The sequence below is a fragment of the Hirundo rustica genome, chromosome 11 (genome assembly GCF_015227805.2).
Source record: "Hirundo rustica isolate bHirRus1 chromosome 11, bHirRus1.pri.v3, whole genome shotgun sequence".
NCBI lineage: Eukaryota > Metazoa > Chordata > Aves > Passeriformes > Hirundinidae > Hirundo > Hirundo rustica.
The window spans coordinates 19,431,209-19,452,983 of NC_053460.1; the positions used below are offsets into that span (position 1 = coordinate 19,431,209).

The following is a 21,775-nucleotide window of genomic DNA, read 5'->3' on the forward strand; positions in this document are numbered from 1 at the left end:
ATTTTGTTTAATCCCATCTCTAGCTACAGCTGCTCTAGGATTCTGATTTTTCCCACAAGTAATCCTGTTTTTCACTTAACAGCCTAGTGCTCTGTCAAAAAAAAAAAAAAAAAAAAAAAAAAAAAAGGTAGATTATCTGCTCAACTAATTGTTTATTTCTTAATAAAACATTCTAAATCATAAGTAATGATTGTGGGGCTATACAGATATATACCTTAGGAGTAAGTAAGGCCACATCACTTGAAAATTTCTTAACTTGGCTAAATACAGCAAAAATACATTATTCAGATATTATGTTGTCTTGTGTCTTGATATACCTTTTTCTTCATCAGCAATAAATTCCACTTAATGGCAGAAAGATAATTTTCATAAACTGATCACTTCAATGAGGATTTCTCAGTGAATTAATGGGGCTTAGCTGTCTTTATGTAATAAAACTTGAAAAATTAAATGTCAAACAGAAAGGCGTATTTTTCCTGAACCTTGTGTAAGCTTCTAAAACCATGTGCAATCCCTCATAACAATGCTTGGTCTCCCTCCCTCTGATGCCCATTTCAAGACCTCCCAGGGAAGCACCATGCAATTCCCAAATCCAGCTCCATGTACAGAGCCCCTTGAGGGTGGGTGGGCTCTGTAAATAGATCACTCCACAGCAGCACTAATCCCTTTCCAGCAATAAATTCCCCTTCTTTACTCCCAACCCCTACAGGGCTGTGTCTGCACCATTTAAGTGCAGCCAAATTTTGGTCTCCAGCAAGGGTGAGATCTACACCCAACCCCACGCAGGGCAACTAAAGGGAAATGAAAGGAAGAACACGTACAGAAAGCCCTAAGCGGGTGGGACATGTTTTCATTTTGCTGTCAGTTCCCATTGTCAGATACAAAGTGATTTTGAAAGCAATAGAAAAGCAGTGTAATAACAGTGTCCTCAGCGTGGCTCCCAAATCCATTCCTGGCAGCCCCACAGGTTCTGCACATCGATCATTGCAGCCAAAGCTGCACTTAGCTCCAGACTAAACACCGTCAGAAGGCAGGGTGGTAAATAACGCATTTCCCCGGGGCTTTGAACTGAGTATATTTCCTGCATTTCACACCCGGAGAAACAGCCACCCACACAGCAAACTCCCAGCTGCACTCTCCCTGCATCTCCTGGGGCTTAACTCAGCCCCAGAGAACCAGCATCAATCAGGGGAATGAGGACCTTGCTGCCCCAGCAGCAGCACAGTTTGGGGGTTCCCTGCTGTGCTCTGGGCAGTGCTGGCTCCCAGTCCTTGTGTTCATTTTCCAGGAGTTCCCCAAGCAGGAACCATGGTCACTCTGCTGTGCCACTGCAAGCAGTGTTAGCTCAACCCGTACAACACAGGCAAGGCCTTCTCATCTTTTTAAAGCATGCACCAACTCTCTTCATGTGCCTCTTCTTCTTCAAGGACAGTCTCTCTACATATTCACAGGTAGTTTTTTTTAATTTTGACTCGTTTTTTATCAGTATTTGCCAAGCCAGGTGCACGTGAGCGTCAGCTGGATTGGCTTTCATGCTGCCACAAGAACCACAGGTAGCAGTTAGAGTGGTGGTATCAACTACGCCTGGAGAGCTCTCAGGGGAACATCCCCCAGTTCGATCTCACATTTCAGAGCAGAGAGAGGACATATCCATTTTAAGGTGTGATCACTGGAAAGTGGCTGGAAAAGCTGATGTTGCACCCCCTGCATTCATGTTATTAGTATTTGTTGTATTTATAAGAGAAAAAAAGGTGTTTTCCTTGTCAGGACAACAAATGCATCTGGAATTCACAATCCACATGTTCACTTTGCTTCTTAAAACTTAGGCATTTTAACCAAATATTTTGATGGTAAAACGTGCTACAATTGCTTGGTAGATATGTACGTTATATTTCAAAATCTGGCAATATAGATCATGTAGACCCATTTTTATACTTATGTATATATACATATATACGGATAAATGTTTTCAGTTCTAAGATTTAACAGCTATATGATTTTGATTTTGACCCTTACTCGGTACTAAAAGAAATGTGTTATCCACCTTTTGGCCACAGATACTGCTTTGAAAATAGATCTGCAATTAATTTATTTCATATAAAATACCAAAGTCTGGAACTGTTTAAATAACTTCTTCAGATCTAAACTGTTACTGGTGGTATTGGCAATCCAAGTGCCCCCAAATAAGCAAGACTTGACCTTCTTATGTTCCAGCACCCGAACAATTGCATTGGATTTTTCCTTTGTTATTTTTTAAGGCTCTCAAGCTCATTGCCAGTGTCTCACACAGTATCTGGAAGCAGAAGGCAGCACAGGCTGAGTCCTTTTCCTGTGCAGTGATGGGTTGAGTAAAGGTGACTTTCAGAATTAGTAAAATGAGTCCTGAGTGTTTTAGTGGCGGAAGCAAGGACTGCTGTGAGATAGGTTTAGATGAGTATGGAAATCAGCTGCTCACACTATATTTTATTTAGTTTTGTTCCCTCTACATGCTCATAGTCTTAGGCAGATCTTCAGCTGCTGCAAAGAGACCCAGGTAAGGCATTGGAATTGAATTCATGCTACAGTACAAAAACATGAGTAAATGTCATATTCCTGGTGACTTCTGGGCACATCAGCACTGGATAACATCCTTGTTTCTGAGGCTGGATGATCCAAAAGGAGAAATCCAGTCATTGGACAACAGCTTTTTTAACTAACTGCTGGCACAGAAGGAAAAAAAAAAAAATTTTATATATATATATATATATATATATATATATATATATATATATATATATATATATATAATTTAGCTAAAAATTTCAAAAACAAAGTAATATTTTAACAAGTCATAACATCAAGGCTCAATTCTGAAGCTTCTTAGCATAAACTGAATACTTTAGTATTTAACAGGTGCTCATTTGGGGACGCTTTGTAGACCTTGGGAGTGGTTTATTTGTTAGAGATCTGAAGCAAAGTAGCATCAGAGCTCATGGATGAGAATCTGCACATTGTGTTCATGCTATACTTTAATGGAAGATAGGCTAATGATAAGAATTTTTAGCAACCAGAATACAGGAGCCTCTAAAATATTAACCTGTTGCTGCAGAACACAAAAGAAAGACGCGAAAGACTCTAAATATTTTATAAGGTAGAGAGTATAGAAAAGATTTATTGTCTAATTCTTACTACTTTTTGTAAGGTGTTCTGATATAGACTTAACATGAATGGTGAATAGGAATGACACCTCTTTAATTCTATTGGTTAAACTAGAGAAACAGCCAAACACCACCTGGAGAAAGATTATTTGGAGAAAGGATAGTTGTTTGCTAAGATTGTCAAAAAGAAGTTTTCTCGAGAACTTTTCCCTTGGGAAGAAGTTAGCAGCTGCTAGCAAGCTAAAATCTCTTAGACACAAAAAATCAGGCCCACAATAACCTATTCCAAATAATAAAGTACAAAGCATACACTGGAATTAAAATGAAATTTAAAAACCAGCGAAACAAAACAAAGCAACAAAAAAAACCCCACAAAATTTGGTCACTTTTCAAGCTAATCACCAACCAAATTTAAAAAAAATAAATAAAAATTGAATTGCCTTTCACTTTCCCTAACCCCTGTTTAACTCTCACAAATTCACAAAGCACATCTTCAGTTAAGCTTGGACCAAATGTGAGTTAGTGAGAAGGGCATGCTCCTCTGTCCACCTTGAGCTGTCAAGTAATGAAAGCAAGAGTGGCAGAGACACATCTCCACTGCTTGTGTTTGTACCATTCAGTTGTTTCTATTGGGCTTCTGATAAAAGTCAATTGTCCTTTTAAGTACTAAGGAACAAAGAAGTGGCTGTCCTAACTACAAATCACCAACTCAGGCAGCCTGTGGCTTGCTTCCCCTTCAATTCCTTTCTCTTTTCCCAGCTACTCCATCATAATTTCCCTCTGCAGACAGTTGTACTGGCTCTGGCTCACTTCTACCTTAGAGTGCTCAATTCACAACTGCTCCTTTATAATTTTCCCAGCGATTTTGGGAACATTGTGTTCTGTCCCAAGCATACACAAAGACTGACCAGAAAAAAAAGTCTGAGGGCTGCAGCACCCCAGCACCTCCAAGCTGCTTTTGGTATCTCTTTGTTGGTTTGTGCCACCCAGTTTACTCTTCCCACTGCATTAAACACCTGCCCAAGCTGTCCAAGTTTTACCTCAGATTGCTTATCCTACTGCACATTTAATCCCACAGGGCAAAACTGTTAAACAAGGGAATAGGTTAGACCCTTACTTTAACCATTAATAGTTTGTAGAAGTACATAATCTCATTTCAGAAGTGGTGCCAGTCTGCCAGGAAACCTGACACTGATTTTTTTGTTGTTGTTTTTTCCATGTTTCATATAAAATCTGGCTGTATTTGAATCATTCCCTTTTCTGTCACTGGTTTCTGCATCTTATGGCAATTCCTCTAGGGCAGGAGCCCTCCCAGGGCCTTCTTCTACCCTCTGTTTTGCCAGCCCAATGACATTTAAACCAAGCTGGGCTTGCACAAGGGTTTCATGAGCCCCAAGGTTCCTCCTGAAGCATTTTGATCTCCAGTCTGCATCTCTTCCTTACTACCATGAAAAAGTTCATGGTTCCAGTGAGGAACTTTGTACCTCAGCTTTTTTATAAATTTTTTATCCCCTTCAGAGGCTCTGCAGATTCACAAACACTTCATAAATAAACTAGTAATAAAATTGAGAGATACTGACTTGTGCATTCATTGGTAAAACACAAACAATGAATTATGGGGTTTGTACTTCAAGGTGAAAGAAGTATTTCTTGTTAGTACACAATGGTGTCAGAGAGATAAAATCAATGCTGGGTCACAATTACATTTTGGGCTGCTGCCATGCTGCCTTTTCCTCATTTGTACTTCTGGTTTAGGTGAACAAAGGCATGACTGGACTCTCATTCTTGCCTGCACTAACAGCACTGCAGGGCTGCCTACTTTGCCTTCTCTCAAAGCCTCTTTTAAAAACCTTCCCGAGAGAAAATGATGAATACTTCAGTGTAAAAAATAAGAACTAAATCATAAAACCTCTAACTTCTATGAGGGTTACACTCACCAGCAATCTTTTAAATAGTCAATAAACTACTCTGTAGTGTGGAGCTTCCTTTCATTTCCCTTTTCTTTGTTTCTTCCTGCGACATCTGATGCACACACTGAGCTCTGCCAATACAGGATGTGGACTCTGCACGAAAAAAAACAGATTTTAAGCTTGATTCCCCCACAGGGCCATGGATAGCCCTGACCTTAGGAACAGGTATATCTATCCAGGTTTCATGGGATACAGGTGGATCTGATCATCCAAACACAGGATTTCCAGCACCAAGTGCAACACCCGTGTCAAAGAGTGGACCTACAACATATAAAATGTTTTTAACTATTCTGACATACAGATTTACTGTTTTTGCTTGTGGTAGTGGTGTTACCTAATTTTAAATGCTGCATATGACATAATTCAGTATTTCTTTCTATATATTTCTGCATATTTATAGTTCTGTATCTCCAAGGACACATATGTTACTATTTGTTAGTAACCCATTGGCCATCCTTAATTCCAAAAGTGACATTAGCCTTTATAAGAAATTCAAGGACCCATGGAAGTAAACACTCAGATTCTACCATCAGATGCTCTAGGGTCTTTGAAAGGTCAACACAAAATAAATTGCATAAATAGCTCTAAATTTAATTAAGGAGTCAGAGAATGAAAGGGAAAAGAACACCGAGATGAAATTTTCTGTTCTACATCCTTAAAAATTTGCATCAGGAAGATTGAATGCAGTTAGGAGAAATACTGGATTTTCAATAACAATCTTGGACCAAATAATTTCTTAGCATATACACAGATATTAAAAAAAAAAGAAAAAAAAAAAAAAAAAAGAGTACAGCAGGCAATGACAGGATAACTCACCATCTTCCTCAAAGGTCTGCAAGCAGGTGAATAAATAGGAAACTAAATCTGGCCCCAGAGCCCAGTGTTTTTTTATTTTTCTCTTTTGTTCCAGAGAATAAGATGGTTGGTAATGTAAAAATTAGAAAAACAGCCTCTGAGAATCTGGGTATGACATAAAATTCCTACAGAATCCTTTCCTGCCATGGCAGTTACAGAAAGAGAGCCTCTTCATTCCAGGTCTCATTCCTTTACATGGCAGGTAAAAGAACAGGACTTCTGCCTTTGGGTCTTCAGACTTCTGTGAAATATTTGTTACTGATATGTTTCATCTGTATTAACATTTTAAAATTATTTTTCCTCTTGACAGATTTTATACCTAAAGAACAAAAACTCTTGACTTAAAACTCTAGAAAATATTATTCAAAATAAATTCACCTGTCCTATAAATGCCAGCTGACAAATGTTCTATGATAAATGTATATATTTAGAATCCCGCCCTTTTCATTAAAATAGCTTTCAGCATGGAGAAAATTCCTTTGTTAGTAATTATACAATGTCCAAACTCAGAAAATATTTAAGACTTGGCAAACATCTGTTTGTTTGGGGTTTTTTTCAGAAAATTTGAAAACTTTTCCTTCAAAGGGTTCTTTTTATTACATTTCAGAACCCAGGGAGCTGTGAAAGCACGAGATGCTTCCACAAACCCCAGAGCCTCTTTTTCTGACCTCTTTTCCTCTCAACAGCAGGCACAGTTTTACTCAGCTGGCTCCACCATGCCCTGGAGGCTCCAGCAAGGAATTCGCTGAGCCCAGGGCTCAGTGTAATCAGCTTTTCCAGAAGTGCCCGAGCACTGGGAATGCCCAGCACGGGGCAGGATGAGCTGGCCCGAGGTGATGCGAGGGCAGAAAGCTCTGCAGGCTCTACAGCAGTGATGAAATCTCACTGCTCGCAGATTTTCCATCCAGAAAAGACTTTCCTGTTCCCATAATCGATTTGGCTCATCCTGAGGCATTTTATCTACGACTGATTGTATAATCCAACTGACATTTATTTCATTACCACCTTTTCCACTAAGCAAGAAAAAGATGTGGTGAACAGTATCCCCAAAATGTCTTGCTATGAATACATAAAAATTCTCAGTCAAAAGTCATCTCATTATAGCAAAAAAAAGTTTATTTTGCTTTACAAAAATTGGCTACCAGACTGCAACTTCACTCAGCTCCAAGGATCCCAAACTAAAACCCAGGAGATGGAAGCTGAGCTGAGGTCTGTCACTGCGCTGACGGCAACTTTATAATGAAGTCCCTCAACTAAAGAAAATGTAAAATCATCCAAGAACAGTTATTTGTCTTCACCAAGGTTCCTCGCCTTTTTTTTTTTTTTTTTTTTTTTTCCCTCATCAGTAAATTGGGCAACAGCCACTGTGGATAGCAACTCTGTGCAGCCCCATCCATAAGGAACACCATTACCTAAATGTGCTTGGGCTCTCAGTCAGTCACACTCCCCACTTCTGTAGACTGGGAAAAAATGAGAAGATGGCAGAATTCAGAGTAGAATCACTCAGGTTCACACAGGCACTGCCTTGGTCTCCCCTGCTCTGTGATGTCCCAAGAAGGACAAACTAACCCAAAGTCAACAGACAGGAGCAGCAGGAATACTGGATATTTTTTACTTTTGTTCCAGCTCTCACAAATATCACCCATAAGCAAACTCCTATGTGTATTTTCTTTAATACAAATCTGTTTTACCAAAACAGAAAAGCAGATGCTACCAGAAGAAGCAGCTAAGGATGTAAACTCACCGCAGTATCACCATGACACAACACAGCACTGCTGCACTGTGTGTGCAAAGACAAGTCTGGCCTGAGTCCCACTCCACAGCCAGGTTCCACTCAGCTGCACAGCTGAAGGAGCAACACAGGAAAGTCTTAAAGCTGAAAAACACAAAGGATAAAGAATAAAAAACTACCCCATCTCCACATCCACGTGATGCCGATTTGGCAATCAGTGGGGTGAGCAAAGCCCACACCAGGGCAGTCCCTTGCAGCTGGGCACAGCGAGTACTGCTGGTACCCAGAGATTCCTGTTAACTGTGGGGTTCTTCCCGCAGGCTCTGATGGATCCTGTTGGGCACTGTGCTGTCTGACCCAGAAACAAATGTTCTCTTTCTCAGAAGCAGCTGCAGCTCCTACTGCAGCAAAAGGACAAGACTCTCACAGGAAAGGTTCTAAAGCCAAGCTGAGAGAGAGATTTCTTCAGAACTGCAAACACTGAGCAATTCCCCTGCATCCAAAGTCAGTTACCAAGGCACTTTCCGTGATTTGTAAGCTTATTTAATTGTCTGAACATGGATATTTCAGTCAAACTTAAGACCCCAAGTCTGTCAGGACTAAACTTAAGGCTGAAACTGTGAGTAAATGTGAGGTGCCATTGAACGAAGATGTCATCACCAAAATTTGCAGAAGTACTAAACATTAGGAAATCCTGAACTTTAAAGTGGAGAAAATATTTTGATATCCTTAAGTGCAGTGATACACACATATTCTTCATAGGCAGAACGCGGCCAAGGGGCACGTCTCCAAAACCCAACACACAGAAAACCAGATTTTCTGATGCATGTACAGATTCACACCTTAGTGCCATAACCAAAAAACAAAGACCACTAAAAGGAAGCCATGCAGTTTCCATTTATTGAAATTATAAACGAGGAGTCTTTAAAGGAGTCAAACATTCTGAGGGGTTGAAGAAATTTATTACAAGGTAGCTCCTGCAGCAGCATTCTAAGGGATTTTGGGGTATCAAGGTACTATATTTTGGTAACAGGTACAAGTTTCTCTGAGCCATAAGGAAACACACCTGTAAATTTCCATAAACCTTCATTTCAATTGCCTTAGACTCCCTTAATGCTTGCCTGGATTTAAAAAGAAAAGAACATGGGGGGGAAAAAAAAAAAGTGATCGGTGACAGCAGGAAACTTTTTACCAGGGAGTTCACATGATTTACATTGACCCCAAACTTCATTACAGCCCTGCATCCATCACTGCTAAACCAAGGAGCAGTGGTGTACTGACAGCAAGCCTCTTCTGATTGTGAGAACTTGCTTTCCAGGCTACAAAACCACCCAGGGACAGGGAAGTAAAGAGGGCTGTCTGCACACCCGCAGAGCTCCAGCTCCACGTCCCTACAAACAGGATCAGCAGGACCACTCTGCAGTGTCCTGCAGAGCTGATGAGTGTGTAGGTGACAGAAACTGCCAGTGGAACTTGGAGCATAAAAAAACCCCAAACTGCTGACAGGACCTTCATGAAAGGGGCCCCATTTCCATTCTTTACCTAAAAAGTTAATGATGCTTTTCTGAGAGGTAAACAAGCAGTTATGAAAGCTCATACTCATCAGTACCTGCTGCAGCCCTGTTCCCTCTGTATCCAGCACTAGGGCATTTACCAAGCACTGTGAGAAACCAGAATCCCTGGTAACAAGTAGATCTTACTACTGGAAAGTGGGTTTAGCTCTCGCTTGGACTATCTGAATATATCCTCCTCCTAACCCCCATCCAGCCCCACGGAATTATATTCTCCGCACAGGCAGATAACCCCGTCCATCCCCGTGTGTTTACTCCAGGCAGTCCCTCCCTTTCAGCCCGAGTGCTGGGCTGGACTCGGCTTTCCGGAGCCGCTATCCGCCTACGGCTCCTCATGCCGGCGGCGAATCCCCGCTGCAGCCCCGCTAGCGCCGCTCGCCGCTGCCGGGCGCTGCCGCAAGGAGGGATGAGCGGCGGGGTCAGCCCCGGCGTGTGCGGCCCCGGGCCCCCCCGCGCTGCCCCCGGCATGTGCGGCCCTGCCCGCGGGGCGGGGGTCACCCGCCCCCCTGTCCCCAGCCCGGGGCCGCCGGCTCCGGCCCGGCCCCGCGCACGGCAGAGGCGGCGGGGCACCGCCGGCCCCCGGGGAGCCGCGGCGGGGGCGGATGGAGACAGCGGGCACGGCGGCGGGCTGGGGTAAGGCAGGGGCTGAGCCGGGCTGGGGCTGAGCCGGGCTGGGGGAAGGCAGGGGCTGAGCCGGGCTGGGGGAAGGAAGGGGCTGAGCCGGGCTGGGGCTGAGCCGGGCTGGGGGAAGGCAGGGGCTGAGCCGGGCTGGGGGAAGGCAGGGGCTGAGCCGGGCTGGGGCTGAGCCGGGCTGGGGGAAGGAAGGGGCTGAGCCGGGCTGGGGGAAGGCAGGGGCTGGAGCGAGATGGGGTAGGGCGCTGGCTGGGGAAAGGCAGAGCCTGAACCGAGCCGGGGAAAGGCAAGAGCTGAGCTGAGCCAGGGTAAGGAAGGAGCCAAGCTGGGGAAAGGCGTGAGCCGTGCCGGGTGGGACAGGCTGTGAGGGACCATCCATGCCGGGTGGGACAGGCTGTGAGGGGCCGATCCTGGCTGGGTGGGGCAGGCTGTGAGGGGCCGATCCCGGCTGGCTGGGGCAGGCTGTGAGGGGCCGATCCCGGCTGGCTGGGGCAGGCTGTGAGGGGCCGATCCCGGCTGGCTGGGGCAGGCTGTGAGGGGCCGATCCCGGCTGGCTGGGGCAGGCTGTGAGGGGCCGATCCCGGCTGGGGCAGGCTGTGAGGGGCCGATCCCGGCTGGCTGGGGCAGGCTGTGAGGGGCCGATCCTGGCTGGCTGGGGCAGGCTGTGAGGGGCCGATCCCGGCTGGGTGGGGCAGGCTGTGAGGGGCCGATCCCGGCTGGATGGGGCAGGCTGTGAGGGGCCGATCCCGGCTGGGGCAGGCTGTGAGGGGCCGATCCCGGCTGGCTGGGGCAGGCTGTGAGGGGCCGATCCCGGCTGGCTGGGGCAGGCTGTGAGGGGCCGATCCCGGCTGGCTGGTGCAGGCTGTGAGGGGCCGATCCCGGCTGGATGGGGCAGGCTGTGAGGGGCCGATCCTGCTGGGGCAGGCTGTGAGGGGCCGATCCCGGCTGGGGCAGGCTGTGAGGGGTCGATCCCGGCTGGCTGGGGCAGGCTGTGAGGGGCCGATCCCGGCTGGATGGGGCAGGCTGTGAGGGGCCGATCCCGGCTGGCTGGGGCAGGCTGTGAGGGGCCGATCCCGGCTGGCTGGTGCAGGCTGTGAGGGGCCGATCCCGGCTGGCTGGGGCAGGCTGTGAGGGGCCGATCCCGGCTGGGTGGGGCAGGCTGTGAGGGGCCGATCCCGGCTGGCTGGGGCAGGCTGTGAGGGGCCGATCCCGGCTGGATGGGGCAGGCTGTGAGGGGCCGATCCCGGCTGGGGCAGGCTGTGAGGGGCCGATCCCGGCTGGATGGGGCAGGCTGTGAGGGGCCGATCCCGGCTGGATGGGGCAGGCTGTGAGGGGCCGATCCCGGCTGGATGGGGCAGGCTGTGAGGGGCCGATCCCGGCTGGCTGGTGCAGGCTGTGAGGGGCCCGTGGGTTGCCCCACCCCGTGGGTTTCCGAGGATCGCACAGCCCAAAGGACCGTGCCCGCGGTGGGAGCGCAGTGGGCAGGGCAGGGCAGGGCAGGGCAGCGCCGAGACTCCGAACCGAAGTCTGTGACACAGCGAGCGACTCTCGGGAATCGGGCTTTAAATCCGTTTGCAGTCGCAAACGAGCTCATCTTTTAAGAAATCTAAAATTTTGGTTATTTAGGACACGTTTTACTCGTGTGCATTTTGTTGCCTGTAAATATAAATCTTTGAAGAGCAAGTTATAAATATTAATGCCTAAGTGCATAGAGGGTGTATGTGTATCAAATTTTAGACTAAATTTATTCCAACGCAGTTTGGCACACACACGCCCGATGCATTCAAGCTGCACTCACACAAATCAGGGAAATTATCTGGTTTTACAGTGGTAGGTGCCTGTTTCAGAGACTGGTGAATGACTTAACAATATTTAGCATATTTATATAACACGTTGTTGTCCATACGTGGGGTTTAGAATCCGAGAGACATTAATATCATTTCCTGAACAGGAGGGATTCCTGGAAGTATGAAGCAATGACTTGTTTGGCTTTCCCCCCCCATTCAAGCTACATCTGAGATGTGCAATCCTGCTCAGAGAGAGCAGGTGAACCTTAACTCAATGTGTTTTCAACTCACATCTGATACCAAACAAAACCAGACTGCTACTAAGAACCTTTGTCCTCATTTTTCCCTTTTTAGTTATTTTCTTCCATCTTCCTCTCATCTCTGGAAGCTCCATCAATACTGGGATAGGCAGCAATTATTCCAATCTCCGTAAGTAATGTCTTTTTCTTCCTTTCTTTCTCTTTCTTTCTCTTTCTTTCTTTCTTTCTTTCTTTCTTTCTTTCTACTGCATTATTGGTATGCTTTGCAGCCATGTACAGCTGCAGGAATATTATATTTAAAGTTGTCCAGCAGATAAACATCAATCCAGTAAAAAGCAAATAGCTTCCTGATTGAGAAAAAACTGAGTTAACAGAAATGTGCTTAACCTTGTCATCTTTAGGCAGACCAAACTCACAGAAATGACAGAATTGTCTGAAATAAAGAACCATAAAATTTAGTGTCAGGTACAACTACTTCAGTATTTTATATTAAAAAAAAATAATAAATCCTCCTTTAAGCATTTTTTCCTACAACATCAAACTAGCAAATTGACAGAGCACACTGACATCAGTCAAAATTTATATCATTTTGGCACTCACTAGTGAAACAAATGTGGCTAAAAATTACTTCCAGTTACTGAAATAAAACAATTCCTGACATTTGACTTCCTTCTGCTCTCCTTTTTATGACTGCCTTTTGTAGTAATTACATGAAGGTTTTTCGGAAAGGAAATAGAGCATTATAAGAGCCAATTATCCTCGTGCCACTGGTCCTATTTTGGCAGAAAACCACACGCATGCAGGGAGGCAGGGCAGCATGTCCAGTGTCTTGGATGGAAGAATGCATAATGAGAAAAATACACCCACAACAATTAAACCCACCAAGAGCCCTCTTGGAGCAAGAGCTGCAGCTGAAGAGAAGCTGTGCTGGAATGTTATAACTAGACTGTGACTTTGTAACACTGTTCATGCCCAGCATGGCTGAGAAATCATACAGTTAAAGCTGCAGTTTAAAGGAGGAACAGACAAGAAGTTCCATTAATTTACTTTGGAACATACATGAAGGAACAGAAAGTCAGACAGCTACGGTCATTCACAGACTAGAAATCATCCCCATTTTAACGTTTGTTGTCACAACCTATTGTGACAGCAAACTTGGAGAAATTATTCATACAGTCAGAACCAGCTTGTGGCCACAGTAGGGATGTTTAGGATCAATCCCTAAGATAACTTTGGTAATTGAGAGCAGAGTTTGGTTGGTAAAGGTGAAGACAGTGCAAAACCAAGTAAATGCCAAGTGAGCATTTCAGATTGCCTGGAAATCCCTTAAACTCCTCCAAAACACCACATTAAAGCTGGGCTGAAGAGCAACTGCAAAATTCGTAGCTGATGCCTAATGATGCCCAGCTAGCATCACCCAAGTCACAGAAAATATGTAATAGCAGTGCAAAAATGTGCACATTGGTATCAGCTGCTTTGGCAGTCTCCTCATTTGTTAGTGAGCTGCCTGTGAGTTCAGCAAGAAAATCCCTGTGTTGTGCTGGTGTTGTTACAGGTCAATATTGCAAAAAAAATGCTGAGATTATTTTCCCCCAGAAATGTTTGGTTTACATAATGCACAAAGTGATGTTTCCTAGCACTTCATTGCAGGACAGCTTTGTATGGCATTGGGTTCAGATCAGCAGAGTTCTGTAATAGAACAATTGCAGCAAACAGTTCAGAGGAGTCTGAGGATTGCTCTCATTTCCACACAGGTGCCTACAGCATTAACTGGTTTAGACCATGGCTCTCCTTCGGCCTTAACTGAGTCCAGCTCAGCCAGGGCTGACACTCTGGCCCTCTCCACAAGGGCTCTCAGCTTTAATTCCTGTGATGCCTAGGCTCTGAAATGTTCCACTGACAGAAACAGGTAAAACTAACACAGTACCAAGTGGTTATTAGCCAGAAACGAATCTGTGGCTCATGGGCAAATGTGTAACCAGAGTTACCCCAGGCTGTTTGGAGGTACCACAGGAAGGAGACTCCACAATGGCCTCGACAGATCTACAGAACACATGTAGGCCAGGTACCAGACCTGTTTGCTCTCCAAACACCAGATTTCCTAAGCAAGGGCAAAGGCCTATGAGCAGGACTGCAGCTCTGCCCATACTGAGTCAGCTGTGCCTGGAGAATCCTGCTCTGGTCCAGGACAAAGGGGACAAGTCACACGGGCAAAGTCCAGGCAAGAGAAACTCAGGGATGGAGCCCAGTGACTTCGACCACACAGAGCCACGGTGGGCTGACAGGGTCAGCATTTAGCAGAACTTCCTAGTCAGAAATAAATTTTGTTTTGATTTTCTAGCTTTAGATGTTTCCTTCTGAGAGAAAAATTAGATTTTCTTTGCAAAGACTTTCTAGGTTTTAGTCAGCTGTGTTTGGATGGTTGGTTAGTTTTCAGAATAAAAAGTCAGATTTATTTCTAGAAAATAATGAATATAAATTATTAATCACCAGTCATGAACCTCAGTCAGTGTTTCAAATGCTTAAATGAAGGGGTCCAAAAACTGTCAGAGAAATAAAAATGCAGAAAATTTATTCTGTGCAAGCTACCTTCCCTTTCTGCATGTGTCTGCATCCTCCACCTCCTTCCCAGCATTTCTGAGATTTATCTCTGAGGAAATTGGTTGTAGACACAAGTAAAAGCAAACTAACCAACTGATTATTCAATTATCCAGACTGCCAATACATATGTGGCATAGAAGAAGATAGTTCTTTCCAGGTATTTTGTGACTCTATAGTTATGTATTCAAATATTAAGTATTTATGATAGTCCCATTCAACTATGTCCCTGCTTTTATATCTAAGAGCACAAGGAATGCCCAGAGATACATAAAATGTTCATTTGCATGCATGAATGACAAAACCCAAAGCTTTAAAATATACAGACAGCATTTTCAAATCCAGCACTAAGATTCCTGACTTAGAATCCTTAGAGAGTCTAAAAACTTACCCTAACTAAACAAAATTCTCTCACCAAATCAAGAAGGAACAGAAGCATTCCTACTGGGGCTCTCTGTGCACGAAAACCCACCCAAGACAGGCACAGAGACACCTCCCACAAGGGGAAAGTGCAGAAAATGCTCATGCTGGAATGCACAGAGCCACCTTGGAGGTTGTCCCTCAGCACCTGGCTTGGGGACAGCAGAAAAGCACAGCTGGCTGCCAGCCGTGCTGCCACTGACTCCAGCGCTGAGAGCTGCACCCTGAGACCCAGGACAGCAGTGAAAGGATGAATAAACTACTACTTATAAACAAGGAAATATTCCTGCACACAGCAAGAAAAAAATGCTCTCTCTACTGCTGAAGAGTTGGGACTCTGCAGCTCTTGATGGCAAATCCTGTCTTTTTCCCACTCCAAACTCAGGCAGTTTAGTGCAGTTGTCTGAGACACAGACGCAGTTCCCAATGACAGGGAGCACAGCATCAGCAGGAACATAGCTGCATATTCCCAGGCATGGGTGGAGCCCTGTGCCTCAGTCCAAACCAGGGAAAAGACTGGGTGATTTGGGGTCTGTGCAAGCACTTTCAGGAGTTCTCCTGGCTGTCCCAGATTTGAGATATGCCAAAAGACAGGGGATTGCTTCCAGCTTTGGTGGGAGCTGCTGGCCTGGAGAGGTACAGGATGCCAGGAGTTTCAGAGAAAACCTGACAGATCTGCAGCAAGTCTTGTGCACAGCACAGCAGGACTTGCACTTGTGGGAGGCTTTAAGTGTCAGTGATCAAAGCACTAACATCCACTACCCATTATCAGCCTCTCTATCAAAAATGCCAGATAATACATGGTGCCAGACCGTGAGGGACATGCACTGCAGTTGCCCAGCAAAATTTAATCCCCAGAATAATCTGCTCTTTTCTTCCTTCACTCTATTTCTTCTCCAAGTGTGGATGTTTTTCTGAAGGTTCCGAAGAGGTTCCCATCTCCTTTTCTTTAAGGGCATACCCCATATCTCTCTACAGTTTTCCACAATGCACTTTATATTTTAATGATTCCCATTGTGCAGGAGGGAAGGCTGCTCAAACACCTCCAGAACCACACCTTAGAATCCTTTGCTCCTCTGTCCTACTAAGTAATAAACATCATCTTTCTGCCATCAGTTCATTTTATGATGGCTTGAAATCATCTGTTTGATGAAGAATAATTTCTTCACTTTTTAATTTTTTATTAGGCTGGAATCTGCACTGGGAAGGGATCCATTTCTCTCCAAGCCTGACAGTTTCTCATCCTCCTGTATGAGGTTGTAGGCTGACAACTCCAAGTCGTTCATTTACATTGTACCTACTGACTTACTGTTTTCATTTCAAGCAGCTTCTCCCAACTCACCCTTCTCCACTTGAAATAATAAATTAGGAAATAATAGATGCATAGTTCCCATGCACCTGCATTGCAAACACACAATCTAGTCCAAGCCTGCTCCCTAACAAATAAATAAAATGATGGTTTCATTTTTGGAAGGGATCTCATAAAACTGTTACAAGCAGCCCTATAAAGAAAGCTCTGAGAGGAGAGTAGGGGGAGGTTTGGTTTAGACCCTGTTTGAGCTGTGTGTTCAGTCAAATGCCCAGATACCTTTATGCAGAGCATCTCTCCAGGAGAGGTGGACTCCTCTGTAAAGCTTCCTTACACTCTCTGTCCTCAGATGCTCTGAAGACTTGGCCTTCAGCTCAGAGCTGGCAGAAGCAATTGAGCTGGCTTTGCCAGCCTTTATGCAAACAGGGATTTTAGCTCCAAGACTTAATACATTTCTTGCTGGAACTTCCTGAAATACCTCTGATTTTGGGGGGGGTTTTTAATGACATTATATGACATAGGGAAGCCTACAGTCCTCAAGAACCTATGTGAAGATAATTCACTAAAGGACTTTCTAGTCAAAGCCCCACGATCTCTGTCTACTTTTAATACAAATCGTTCTTTTATGATACTTTGTTTCTGTGGGCACTTCAAGTCTAAATTTCTTATCTTTTAATTGCTCTTTTTAGTTGCAAGCATGTTAATCCCTCTGTTTCCATCTTTAAAATGAGGATTTGTCTTTCAGCAATTGTTTTTTCCTTCATTGACAAGTAATCTCTGTTAGTTTTATGGTTTTAAAAAAGCAGCTCTGTAAGCATCTGGTCTTTACAGGTTTTCAGCATTCTAGCTTTATTTTGATTTAGCTGCAAAATTGCTATAAGATTACTTCTACTTAAAAGCCCCAACTAAAACTGAAACTTAATCAGTCTAGGTTCTGCACAAAACGACTGGCCTTATCCTTTCAGATGACAGGTATCCAGAAAACACAAAAGGTGGGCAGAGAAAGAAAAATCTGGCAAAAATAGTTAATTGCTTGAAATTATACAGGAACTTAATGAGAAAGTCAGGCTCTCCTGGCTGCTGGGTTGGTGTCTGTCTGTTACCTGGCACTGACTCTTGCTAACAAGAGAGGGATTCTCTGAATTCAGTTTCCAGTTACCAAGGACCTGTAATGTTTTTTATTGTTAGATGACAAATGCAGGTGGGTCTCCATCCCATGGGGAAGGGATTTCTACAGCAAGGCCTCAGGATTTAAAGAGATGAGCTTTACAAAAGAGATCTCAGATCCTCTTAGAGAGAGAGTAATTGTGAGCTCTTAAGTCCCAGTTGGAAGACCAGCTCTTACTAGGACCCCCTCATATTAATTTTGTTTCCAATCCGCACATTAACATCTCTTCTTATCAGCAGAGATCACTATTTTAGTTATTTCCAGACTAAACTACTGAGATACAGACTGGCTGTTTTCACTCTCCAAACACACCCAGTGCACAAGTCCTTGGCCCAAACAACTGGCAAGAAGTACCAGGCTTAATTAAAGAAGCTGGTCACGGAAAGTGCAACACAGAAAACCAGAGCTTCTAGAAATTTGCAAACCAGGTTTCCTTGTTGTCACTCAATGTATTGCCCTGAAACTTGCTCCAAGAGCAGTGGTTACACAGGGAACCACAGGATCCTCACTCCCTGGGCAGCAGAGAAAAGGTAAAGTCTTGTTGCCTTGACTAGACAATAAAAGCTCTGAGAAGTAAATTAACTGGGGTTATTTTATTTTATTTTATTTTATTTTATTTTATTTTATTTTATTTTATTTTATTTTATTTCATTTCATTTCATTTCATTTTATTTTATTGAAACACCAATTGCTGCTTTTTTACAAGTAGCCCAACAATATCTAGCCACTGGATATTGTAATTCCACCTCTGCTTCAGAGACACATCCAGAGATGAATGTGAATCCAAAGTGATTTCTGGTTTGGCCTGGAGCTTGGGGCTAAGGGAAGAACACACACTCTGCAAAGAGGAGCTATTTGGGGTGATTTTTGTGCATCAGCTGAAGAGTACATCAAACTGCACTAATGATCACTCTGCTCACAGTAAACACATTTGTGGAATCAGATGTTCCTTTAGAAAGAATGTGGGACATTTGATAGTAGACTGAAAACAGTTCCAATGCATCCTCCTGGGTGCTGTGGCTGTACAGCACATCTCTGAGCAGCAATCCCAACCAGAAATGCCCGGGTATTTAGGGAGAGTGCAAAATCAGAATATCACCAATACTTTTTAGCTACATAGACAATTTTATAAAATACTTTCCTTTTAGAACAGCACAATCCTAAATGGAAACTTGAGTGGAAACTGCACGTTTGCCACTTGATCTCATTAATCAGTCTGAAAGATATCTAAAAACCTGATAGATAGCTAAAAATAGAAACAAACCTAGCACATTTCCACTGAATGAAGCAAGCTATAAATTGAAAATTTTCCTAAAGCTGGAGACACAGGATCTCCAACACTTCAGGAGAGCTGCAGCATCCAGAGAGGTAAAAACAAGAGCTTTTCCTCAGATTTTCAAAATATGATTCCCAAATAGAGGCAAGGACAACATGGTAAAATGCAGGGATAAAGGTGGCATCAAGGTACTGTAGTAGTACAGAAATGACATCCTGTATCTGTCCTCTGGTTTAAGGTTACTGTACATTTCTTTAGTTGCCATCAGTACAAAAATACTGAGGAGCTGGTGAGCACAAGAAGTCACCAGAGAGATAAGAATTGTGTTCCTTATATCGTGTCATGCTCCTCTAAATCATAGATACAGAGCATTAAACTCAGCCTGGGCCATGGGTGGTTCATTCATTATCACTCAGTGCCTGGGTTGACAACTGTGTACCCACTTCAACAGAGACACAATTCAGGATTTATATGGCTAAAAAAAAAAATGGTATTACTGATACAGGAAAATTAGCTGCAAACTATTACCAGTTATTACTGTATTTTAATATTGATGCAGATTAGTTTTCAACTTGTGGGTCAATTTTTTGCATCACATTTATATAATACTGCCCCTTAGCCTGAATTTGAGGGGCCATTTTGATGTTCTCAGGTGCCAGTCTCCATTGCCAAATCCATGAAACGTGCTGATTTAGAATCCAAACCCTGCACCCCATTGCTTGGCCCTCTCTGACAGGAACAGGTGAGGAACCAGAAAGGCCTTCTCTGGGAGAGGCTTCTTAGCTCTCTGTCATCCGTAGGAAAAAAGGGTTTCAAATCAATTTTAGTTTTAAGACATGCTTTGAAGACAAAATATCCTGTGGCAGTATGTACTGGGACAGAAGGATCACCTTGGGAAGGAATGCATTTTTTCACCAGTGAAACATTCAGTCTCAAAAGAATTTTCATTGCAAAGAACTGAAAGCTCATTATTTGCTCAGTCAGTTTGCAGTGCCTCTGTCCCTGCCTGCTGGCTGTTCCTCACACTCTTCCTCAAAAGAACACTGACATATTTTTAGTCTTCATCGTTTTGGGGATAATTTTACAGCTCCCTGTGAGAACAGATGGGAGATTTGTATCATCTGGATTCACAAAACACATAATTTGCACTTGCTACAGCTGGGATAGGTTTTGCACACCCGTTTTTTTCAACCATCATTGTGCCCCACTGCTTCTCAGTCCAAAGGAAATTGGATCTGCCCATGTAAAGTTTTACAGTTTACAGTCTGAATGGTTCTCCCTGAGGATAACGAAACATCACTGTGCATTTGTGATGTTCTCATGAAGGCCAGATCCCAAAGTGATTTCCCCAGTTCCACAACAGCGGGCAAAACACAAAGCACAGCATTACCTCATGGGTGATGAGGTGTTTGGATTAGAGTGACCTTCAAAGTGGAGCCAGTACAGTGGTGACAGGTGGAACAGGAATTTTATGTTGCAGGAACTGTAGACAACTTTCACATGTCCAAAAAGTGGTGACATCACAGCCAGTGGTAGAGGAGAATTGTGTTGAACTGGTAAAAAAAGGAGCAGTGAACAAGATTTAAAAGGGTGTGAACTGGAGCAAGTTCATAGAGGTTTAAAATAATTAGGGCAATTTTGAACTAGATTAGGAATTAAATAGGTTTATGGGAGATATGAGATATTACCAGGACCAGTTACTCCAAAAAATTTCCTAATAAATTATTTTTTCCCTTTGCATCATTTTCCTGTTTGACATTTGCAATGACTGTGCAATCAGTCCAACACCAATAAAAGTTGTTCCCATTTACAAGGACTACCCTTGGCACCACAAAGTATTATTGCTTAGCTGCTGCTTCTGTAATTTTTTTTAATACTCAAAAAAACCCAAACCCAAAAAAACCACAAAAAACCAAGGCCCTCAAAAACCCCCACAAATAAACAAACAAAACAACCCAGAGAAGTCCATTCCATTTTACCTAAAATTGTCTGAGATGCCTGCCAGAAATGCAGAAGCCAAGAGACCACGATGTTCCAAAGGTACACAACGATCCTGGGATGTAGCAGAGCTGCCAGGTGCAAGCGCCCAGGCTGAGATTTGTTGTGGCAGTGTGTCAGTGCTGGTGATGTTTATGAACTGGAGACACTGCCATCTTACCCTGGAGCAGCTGTGCAGGAGCAATTACCTAAACTGCAGGATTTTGCAGCTGTAAAAGGTAAAAAAAGGGTCCAAAAAAACTACTGGAGAGCTAACAAACCTCATGTAGCAGCAGTGTCTGTGTTCTGCTGGGTGCCAGCCTGCACCTTGGAGCCTGTGTGCTCCAGAGCTCAAGCTCTTCAAGCTGGGCCCGAACCTTTGTTTCTGGAATGTTTTAGATTGCCCCACATAAAGTAGCCTGGATGCAACCTGAATTCATAATACTCTGCAGAAAATTAAAGCTGATTTCCAAAGAATCTTTTTTCACAAACTTCTTCCTTCCAAACATAAAAATATTTAATTTGGTCATTAATGAATTATTTTCTGTCTGGTTTACTTCTCTTTCTCTTTATTGGAAGACTCTACATGTGTTAGTGCACCCTCAGATGCACTTCTCAGATAATTACTTGCTTTTATGTACCATCCAAACAAGATCACTTTCTTCTGGTAAAATGGGAAAAAAATATAAAATAATATATTCTTTGTATAATGTAGGAAGTTTTTACTCTCTTTTCTTGGAGAATTTTCTGACTTCCTGATCGCCATAATTTTGTTTGTTCCTTATAGTATGTTAATAGATTCGTAACCTAAGAAACTGGAATATATTTACATGACAAGTTCTTTTTACAATGATTTGCTCAGTGGTTTAGATGGTTCAGTGGGACACTGAAATTTCATGGGATATTTTGTATTGTGAAGTGTAAAGCCCACAAGAAAACCCCATGTACTTCCTTTCACAGAGACGGCCCAATCCTTTTTAAACGTTGTATCACATCACAAAACTGCTGTTTGAATGTTGATGGACATGAAAAGCCAAACTGCTGCTGCTGCAGACAAACCCGCAGAGGTTTTCCTGGGAAGG

General features: G+C 43.7%; 1 protein-coding gene and 1 long non-coding RNA gene across 2 annotated transcripts in view; one reads left to right on the top strand and one right to left on the bottom strand.

The window, feature by feature from the left end:
• Window positions 1-264: 264 nt before the first annotated feature.
• LOC120757817 (uncharacterized) lies at window positions 265-7,824 on the bottom strand. Its single transcript, XR_005702680.2, has 3 exons — window positions 7,707-7,824; window positions 5,075-5,200; window positions 265-2,696 (listed from the first exon to the last, which is right to left on the bottom strand). It is a non-coding gene; the product is annotated as an uncharacterized LOC120757817 (long non-coding RNA).
• Window positions 7,825-9,833: 2,009 nt separating this feature from the next.
• BEAN1 (brain expressed associated with NEDD4 1) overlaps window positions 9,834-21,775 on the top strand; it is a 54,140-nt gene continuing 42,198 nt past the window's right edge. The window contains exons 1-2 of the mRNA XM_040075698.1: window positions 9,834-9,898; window positions 12,040-12,114. Coding sequence (XP_039931632.1) covers window positions 9,868-9,898; window positions 12,040-12,114 — 106 coding nt within the window. The 5' untranslated portion in view covers window positions 9,834-9,867. The remainder of the gene's footprint in view (window positions 9,899-12,039; window positions 12,115-21,775) is intronic.